The sequence below is a fragment of the Euphorbia lathyris genome, chromosome 2, assembly GCF_963576675.1.
Source record: "Euphorbia lathyris chromosome 2, ddEupLath1.1, whole genome shotgun sequence".
NCBI lineage: Eukaryota > Viridiplantae > Streptophyta > Magnoliopsida > Malpighiales > Euphorbiaceae > Euphorbia > Euphorbia lathyris.
This window is the reverse complement of record NC_088911.1, coordinates 6,628,956-6,638,454: the sequence shown is the minus strand read 5'-3', so window position 1 is coordinate 6,638,454 and position 9,499 is coordinate 6,628,956. Positions and strand designations below refer to the sequence as shown.

The following is a 9,499-nucleotide window of genomic DNA, read 5'->3' as shown; positions in this document are numbered from 1 at the left end:
TCATTTGCTATTAGATGAGTTCGTTCACAAACATAATAAATGAGTAATAGACGAACTATTTGTAAACATCTTGTTTATTTATTTACGAACTTTGCTTGTGAGCTTGTTTATGTACACAATTAAAGAGTTATTTACGAGCAAACTTCACAAATATAATTAACGATTTACTCACAAACAATTCATAGTTAGATAATTTTCTTAATGAACTAAGTCCAAAGAGGATTTTTGGACTCGAAGCTCGGCTCGAGCTCGTTGAGCAAGCCAAAGCTCGGTTCGGGCTCGAGCTCGTTAATTTTATAGCAAGCTCGGCTTGGCTCGGCTCGGCGCGATTACAGTCCTACCCGAACCCACTCTCAAAAGATAGAATATGTAGCGTCTTTTTAGACAAGTATAAGAAAACGATTACATACTAAAAGCTTGACTCGGAAAGCCTCTTTAGACCAAGTCAAGGATCCAGTCTTTGCCATAATCACATCCGATCCCCGGGATCATGGGCCAAGCTGCGTTGAGGAATATCAGGCCCTAATATCTAGACTCACTCCCTCATATCAATAAGAAACACATGGTCCGTCATACTCCACAATCTGTAACCGTCTTCTACAACTCAACATCGGTCTAAATAGAGTAAGCTCAACTCGAGGTAAACATATTCATTCATTTTTACATTAAGCTCACATTACAACTTTATTTAATGACCTTAATCATCCTCCAGTCCTTTTCTCAAACTGAATTAGACATTGGAACGAGTTCCCCATACAAACCCCCCTTTAACTTTGCTTTTCTGTAGTTGCAGGTTGATACTGGACTTTCATGATTCAACCACATCAACTTGTATGTAGTAGGCTTCGTTGTTAGCAATTTGATTGTTTTTTTATAACTGTGTTTGTGACATATTAAATATCTCAGACGTAATTGACGTTTGAAAGGTCCAATTTAACAATTAAATAACAGTCAAATTAGTATTTTTAAAAACTTTAGAATTAAATTTAGACCATTTCACAGCGTTTCAAAAACTTTTTAAATTGCTTCCAAAAAAAAAAAAAAAAAACTTTTTAAATTAATCCCTCCAACTTAAACAAATCTCCTTTTACCCTTTTGGACCAAGTTTAGGACAATTTCCCTATTCACGTGCTCATAGTCAGCTTGTCATGTGACCATCGTCACTCTCCCTGAGCTTCCTCTTCCTGAACTGAACCTGAAAGTACTGTTGCAGAGCAGACAATAGAAAGAACTATAGAAACCCCCAAACTAAACACACTCCTTCTCCTTCCTTCATTTCCTTCCTCCCCCCTATTTGCCGACTCTTCTTTTCCTCTATTTCCCGATTCCACAATGAGTCAACGCTGATTCCCGAGCTTCAACCATTCTCCCCTTTTCCTCCATTGAAACCGCTCACCAAAACAGCGATCATTACCTTCAAAAACGGGAGGGAATGGGCTGTTTTCAGTCCAAAACTACTCATTTAGCTTCTCCTGATCAAAACCCCCTTCCTCCTCAAGAACCTTCCTCAGATCTACCTGATAATGGAAATCATGATCATTCCCTAGATAAAGTCCCTCAGTTTACTGAGTTCACCTTCGCTGAACTTCGTTCTGCTACTAACGGATTCACTCCCGATTTTATTGTTTCCGAGAGCGGCGACAAAGCTCCCAATGTTGTTTACAGAGGGAAGCTCAGTAACAATCGTCTCGTCGCTGTCAAACGCTTTTCCAGACTCTCCTGGCCTGATCCTCACCAGTTTGTGGTAATGTAATGTAATGTTTAACCTAATTTTTTCTAAATTCATCCCAATTTCTTCACGGATTTCTCGTTTTTTCATCTAGACGGAGGCTTCTGGAGTTGGAAAAGTTCGGCATAAGAGACTGGTTAATTTAATTGGGTGTTGCGCTGAGGGAGATGAGCGGTTATTGGTTGCGGAATATATGCCTAATGATACTCTTTCAAAGCATCTATTTCACTGTAGGTTTGCTCTTCCTTTTTTTTTCTCTTCTCTTTGCTTCTGCTGATGATTGTTTAAATTGTTTGAAATTAGGGGAAAAGCAACCATTGCCCTGGGATATGCGTGTCAGAATTGCTCATTATATTGCACAAGTACTTGATCATTGCAATGCCCAAAACCGCAATATTTATCATGATTTGAATGCCTACAGAGTTCTTTTTGATGAGGTATATATATATCTATATATCTATATATATATATCATATTCTAAACATCCACTTTTGTCACTCATTTACTTTTTGTCTCTCTCATTTGGTTCACTTTTAAAGCAATACCTTTATTCTTTATGCTTTTGGTCTAAGTTTAACCCTGAATTTGAACTATTTTTTTTTTCATTTGATTAGTGTGCTGATTAAAAGCTGGATTGTATAAGATACTCGCACTGTTATTAGAATCTTACTATTCCATTCGATTCAGCTCTATTTCGAGCCAGATCTATAGGGCGAGTGTAAATTATAACAGAATCTTACTATTCGTGATTCAAATCATTCGATTCGATTAGCTATATTTTGAGCTGGATCTTCATCACCGTTCATCAAAAACTTCAACAACACTAATTAGTGAACTCACTCTCCTCTAGTAGGATTGTTATTTATCAAGTTATCAACTCAAACTAGTTCCGTTCCATCATTATGAAGTTGATAACAAGGCAACAAAACAGAGTCAGAAACTCAAACTCTCCATCTCCACTAAGTTATTAATTGCATTTGCATTAGATATGAATTTTAAGTACTTGGTTGATATGGTTTCTTTTGTGACATTAAAATTGCATTTCTAGACTAATATTTGGTAATATTTTGAGTTCAACATGGTAAATATTTTTTATTTTTTTTATAATATTATGAATTTGAAGTGATCTTTCAATTCGATTAACGAGTCACGATTCACAAAATGAGGATCTTGATTCACGAGTCGAATCTGGATTTGACAACTATGGATACTCGTATTAAGTAAAAGTTGAAGTTTATTTGGTTGTGGTTGAATTGCTATTGGAAGATTGCAGCATGAGTAGTTGAGTCACGGCAAGAAAATTAAGCAACTAGGAAAGAGCTATAATCTATGTTACACGGACACTACTCTTTAGTAGCGTTCATACGTTTTGTGTCCATGTTTGTATCTCTTTCTGTTTCCTTTTTGTGTTTATGTTTGAAGGCGGCTATGATGAAGGCTATATTTTAGAGATAAAGTTTCCTGGTCCTTGTGGTTGGCCTCAACCCCTCTTTGCGAAGTTCCGATTGTGGGGAGTTGGTTAGAAGTCTCAACATAGGCTATAGTGCCCCTACTTGCCATTGCATGCCTTGTGGCTGACATGATAATATCCAGTGCAATCTATTTGTGGTTTGTAAGAGGTTTCACCGTCAAGATTGCATACAATAAAAATCTACATAATAACTTGCCAAGCCTAGAAACTTAAGTGCCCAATTGTTTTTTTATGGGTGACTGTGAATCTGTTGTATCAACAAAGATGCCCCTTTTTCTCTGCCTATCTATTCTGTTTCATCTTTTATCAGGAGGTTCACACTGTTGAAAGAGTTGATAGAGGACTTGTTTGGTTTTTTCTTGCACTTTAATCCCTTTTAATGATAGGATGGTGATCCTCGATTATCTAGTTTTGGACTTATGAAGAATAGCCGGGATGGGAAAAGCTACAGCACAAACTTGGCTTATACTCCGCCAGAATTTTTGCGAACAGGTGAAGTTTCTTAATATTCTCTTATCTATCTATCTATCTATTAAGGCTCCAATTCAAACCAAATAACTACAGTACTAAATTCAACAACGAACTAATTTTATGCATTTACGCCACCCCATTGTCTCTTAAGAAAGCAGATTTTTTTTTTTTTTTTTATAAAGAGCATTTTTGACAAATTGACGCGTTGATCTATAACACAAATATATATTAGATGATCGTTTAGGCATTTGACATAGAAATATGATTAAGCATTCTACTAGTGCTAGCCTTTTGATAATAATATTAAAAGACTGAGATTGGGTGCTTAAATGTTGCCAGGTAGAGTCATCCCTGAGAGTGTTATCTACAGTTATGGAACTGTTCTTCTGGATCTTCTGAGTGGGAAACATATCCCTCCAAGCCATGTATGTTACGTTTTCTCATGTATTACACGTGTTTTATTATGCTTACTGTCAGCAAATTGTAATGCCAACTTTCTAGCTTAAATTAGACCATTCGCAAGTTTGTCTTTTTGTATTTCTAAGCAATTATTCTACTGCAAATGGTATTTTAATCTGGTTCTCACACTGTTTTAGCTTTCTGGTTTAGGGCTGTAATCGAGCCGAGCGAGCTTTGGCCTGCTCATTAAAATTGACAAGCTCGAGCTTACATCCTATTTGCGAGTTGCTCGCAAACTTGTTTACGAGCTTTGCTTGCAAGAGCTCGTTAATTCTGTTCATAAACTTCGCTCGCGATTGGCTCATTAATTATGTTCATTTGAAATTTCTTTAACGCAAAAACTATATAGTTTTGAAAACTACAAAAATAAAATTTACACAAAGCTACATTGTTTTACATTTCTCCCTTTATAGAAATACTATTATTAAAAAAAATCGAACCAAGCTTGCTCATGAGAGTGTGCATGTCCATGAACATTACAATTGAGCTTGTTCATGAAGTTCGAGCTTTTGAGCCTAGTTTCGCCATGCTCAAGCTCGGCTCGTTTCTAAATTGAGCCAAACATGGTCTAGCTTTTATCGAGCTGAACGAGCGGCTCGGCTCATTTACAGCCCTATTCTGGTTTAAATGGGCATGTTGACAAATATTATCTGTTAACCAGATGATATATCTTGACTCCACACATCTAAACTTATAATGCAACATAAACTTATTGACGTGTCACTTCTAGTCGTTGCTTATTTGTGGCAAGATTGTATCTTTATTGACTATATTGGTTGGCGAGTTTTAATAATCATGTTTCATAATTTTCTTCTCCAGGCATTAGACCTGATAAGGGGGAAGAATTTATTATTATTAATGGATTCATCCTTGGAAGGACAATATGCAAATGAAGATGCAACGGAATTGGTCGAACTCGCCTCAAAGTGCTTACAGTATGAGGCCAAAGATCGACCTGATATCAAGTTTCTTCTCTCAGCAGTAGCACCCCTTCAGAAGCAGAAAGAGGTTTGCAGATACCTTTTTCTTCCTGAAAGATTCGTTGTTTTGCTGTTTGTTATGGGATGCGTCGAGCCTAGTGGCATAATGACACTGCTGGTCTTAAGGTTTATTTTAAAATTGGTTTACTTAGGTTTCATCACATGTGCTAATGGGTCTATCAAAAACGCCTGTTGTGCTGCCAACCATGCTTTCCCCGCTTGGAAAGGCTTGTGCTCGGATGGATCTTACTGCGGTGCATGATATCTTGCTTAAAACAGGCTATAAAGATGAAGAAGGTGCAGAGAATGAGGTGGGTTAAAAGAGCTATTTCGTTTTTTTTATGTATTGATTCTCCTTTTGGCCAGAACCACGAAAAGAAAGAAGCAGAAAGACAACCGACCAAATGGCATAATCTTATTCACTAATTTCTGCTGTCAATACGTTTTCTCTGAAGCTGTCATTTCAAGAGTGGACTCAACAAGTGCAAGATATGCTGAATACAAAAAAATTTGGTGATATTGCTTTCAGAGACAAGGATTTCAAAAACGCTGTCGATTATTATATAAAGGTACGTGTCTTCCTACCAAATTTAAAAAATCATGAAATTTTATACTCTAATATATCTGCATGACTGTAGCAATAGGAGTCTCATGCATGGTTTTATGTTCGTCGATGAAATCTCCTGCTCTTCTTGACTTCGGGAATCTGCTCTAAACTCATATTACAACGCCTAGGAATCACAGACCAAGCTTGATTGTTCACGGAACAAGCAAAAAACGGATGTTGGATAGTTTCATCCTCAACGTTACAAAACAAACACTTCTTATCAGCAACGATCTTCGATCTAAACAGATGCTTTTGGGAAGCTAGTCTGTTATGCAAAGCCAAGCACAAAACGAAACTAAATCTAGGAACATGTTGATGACTCTAGTCTATTTTCTTCCTACTCACTTTAGGTGATCTAACTTTCAGCGCTTTTCAAGCCGAAGAAACAATGTACAAACTGGAATTATTCCTATTCCAATTGATAGATTCTGCACATTATCCCTGATACGAAATTGTCTAACCTTAGTCCAAACTCCATCAGTAAGCTAAGAATCAGCCACTTTTTCCCATTTACTAATATCAGTATCCTTAATATGAATAGAGGGAACGAACCCGCCAAACTGGCTTCATCTAACCAAAGATCATGCCAGAAAGAAAAATGCTTACCGTCCTCAAGCTTATATTCTAACAGACCTGTTCTCAACTTCAGCACATTCCTCGAACACTAACTAGCCTCCAAAGGCTTAGTTATTTCCCAAAAACTAAGTTTCTCGAGTTTGTTTTTAATAACCCAAGAAGCTAATAGAGTCTGCTTCGGTTTCGAAGACACTGCATAATCCATTTGATAAACTGGTTAGGGAATTTCATACTACAGAACTTTCTCAATCAAATCCCAGTCCATAGTGTCATAAGCCTTCCTAATATCTACTTTTGTGGCACAATTGTTGCCATTGGATAATTCATGTGCAAGGAGTATATCGTCAACAATCCTTCCGCCAGGCATAAAAGCATATTGATTGAGACTAATTAATCGAATTAAGGATCAATTTAGCCCTTCAAGTTGCCTAGTAGGACCAATTTAGTCAGTTTGGGTATCAATTTCACCTTTCAACTTGGCATCTAGGATCAAATCAGTCCAAAATGACACATGTCAGCATATATTTGTAGTTATTTGACACGTGTGACGTCATTTTGGACTAATTTGATCTCAAACGTCAAGTTCAAGGGCCAGGTTGATACCCAAACTTGATTTTGGATTAAACTGACCCTATTACACACACACTAACTCATTTCTATCAACAATCTGAGAAACAATTTTATCCTGCAAAGCAAAGCTACCTTCAATCCATCCTGATCACTCATAGCTCGTTGTTTCCTCCCTCTGTTCCTCATTTCTGGAAACGGCGCAAGTCAACACGTAACCACTTGCTATTATGTGCAGGGGCGGAGACAGGGGGGCCCCTCCGGCCGCCGGAACCACCATGGCCACGAGTAGTTTCGGCCCCCCTTGTCTCCACAAAATTTAAGGTTGTGGTGATTCCGGCGGCCCCTCTATTTCCAAGAAATTTAGCTCGGGTGCTATATTAGTACCCCAAAATTGGCCCAGGTCTCATTAAGTCCTCTCTAAATCCAAAATTTCAATTTGTTTGGGCCTGTTAGGCCCTCTAAGTCCAAATTTCTAATTTTTTTGGCCTGTTAGGCCCTTATTAAATCCAAATTTCTAATTTTTTTCACCTATTAGGTCCTCTCTAAATCCGAATTTTTTCTATTAGACACCGATTTAGCAATTTTTTTTTTACACACCACGTGTAAAATCGCCCCCCCCCCCCAACCGAGCAATTATGTATTCGCCACTGATTATGTGCCTAGAGATAAAAGAGGAAAACACTTTAATAAACTTCTAATGTTTTTTAAAATTTGTCACTATATTCAGTTAGTTTGCTTTTACGAGCTAAAAAACCGAGAAGTAATATCTTTTTATGAGATTTAAAGCTGCATAAGAAAGCTGCCTATTAAGTTGATAGGTTTTTCGGCCTGTTGCTTGACTAAAAGAAATCAATTGATCTAAGCATCTAGGCCAAAAATTATTGACATTTGCTTCTGTGCTACATATGCCTCTATTTTTGCACTGCCATCTCCTTGAAACTCATGTTATATGACATTTGCTCTTTAGAAAGAAGATCTTTGAATTTTATCTCGTATATATATCGTCATTGCGAAGGGTGTATATCCTCTGTTTCTGACTATTTTTTGTGAGACCAGCACTTGTTTACTTGATGCTATTCAGAGCATAGTTACTGATTTTGGTTCCTTAGTTTAGATAAATCTGTATTTTAAGCTTCACAATCTTTACGATTACAGTTGGGATCGATGATGCCTGTTCCGTCGAGCACTGTTTTCGTAAGGCGAGCGTTCTCATATTTGATGATTGGGCAAGCAGAACTTGCTTTGAGAGATGCAATGCAAGCTCAGGTATGCTTACCTGAATGGCCTACTGCTTTCTACATGCAAGCTCTTGCACTTTCCAAGCTCGGGATGGAAACGGATGCCCAAGACATGCTTAACGACGGAGCCTCCTTCGAGGCAAAGAAGCAAGGCAGCTGGCGTATTTGAACATGCTGTTTGGATGCAAGTATAATGTAGAAACTAGATTTGTTTATCTCCCGATAAGGAGATTGCAAAACGGGAGCAGATTTCATATGGTTGCGAGGTTTTATTTCCCCTTTCTGTTTGTTGATTGGGGAAAAAAGTCATACAGGAAATGTAAAAAAAATAAAAACTTTGATAGCTAGAATAAGTAGAGAGGCAGCAAGTTAAGTAGCTAACTAATTTCCTTAACTTATAGTCTAATGCTAGCAGTTATTTTGGCAGGACAGACTGTTGTTTAGTTTACTCTAGGAGGTCGGAGTCTGTTTGGTTCCATTGTTGTTATTTGTAGGGTTGCGAATGATGCGGAAATTATCCATCCGAGATGCGGATACGCCCCCAACCGTTAAAAGTTTGATTGACCTTGAACTTTCAAGTTGTCCCGATAGCCCCCTTAACTTGTATAAAATATTCAGTTAGCCCTCTAAACTTACATAAAATGTAATCAATTGATCATTCTGTTAGAAAAAAGTAAGTTAAATGCGGAAGATGTATTTCATTTTTAATCTATTTTTAAATTATTTAATAACATTCTAAGATGCGTGGAATACATTTTCTGCATTTAATTTATTTTTTTTGCAACTGAGTGGTCAACTCATTTTACTCAAGTTCATGGTGCTAACTAAACATTTTATACAAGTTTAGGGGGCAAATGATGTATTAAGTCTAATAAGTAGCTTAATGCATCATTTGTTTTTAAAATGTCTCGATATCCCCTTCAATTTGTATAAGATGTCGGATAGTCTTCTCAACTTGTGTAAAATTGAATCAATTAACCATCCGGTTGTAAAAAGTAAGTTAAATGCAGAAGACGTGTTGTACGCACCTCGGAAAAGTAAAGCGATCAAGGTTCGGGTATGATGTTCTAATATTAGAGAGAACAAACTTCACAGTTGAGTAATTAAGAACATTTTTAATGTGATTTAATCTATTTTATGAACTATGTAATAACATTGTAAGGTGCGTGCAACATACCTTCTGCATGTGGTTTACTTTTTTCCAACCTACGGATTGATTAATTACATTTTAAGCAAGTTGAGGGACTTTCAGAACATCTCAACCAAGTTGAAGAGACTATTAGAACACTTTGAAAGTTGAGGGAGCTAATCAAACTTTTTAGACAAGTTTAACCCTTTAGACAAGTTTAAGGGTTAAACTTGATGTATTAAGCCCAATAATAATAATAAAATTATTTT

At 37.1% G+C, this 9,499-nt stretch overlaps 1 protein-coding gene across 1 annotated transcript; it reads left to right on the top strand.

Annotated features, from left to right (window-relative positions):
• Positions 1-1,104: 1,104 nt before the first annotated feature.
• LOC136220939 (serine/threonine-protein kinase BSK2) lies at positions 1,105-8,469 on the top strand. Its single transcript, XM_066008795.1, has 9 exons — positions 1,105-1,744; positions 1,824-1,959; positions 2,033-2,166; positions 3,587-3,692; positions 4,011-4,096; positions 4,950-5,138; positions 5,263-5,421; positions 5,566-5,679; positions 8,019-8,469. The coding sequence occupies exons 1-9, from the start codon at positions 1,433-1,435 to the stop codon at positions 8,268-8,270; spliced, it is 1,488 nt and encodes a 495-aa protein (XP_065864867.1). The 5' UTR covers positions 1,105-1,432; the 3' UTR covers positions 8,271-8,469.
• The last annotated feature ends 1,030 nt before the right edge of the window (positions 8,470-9,499 follow it).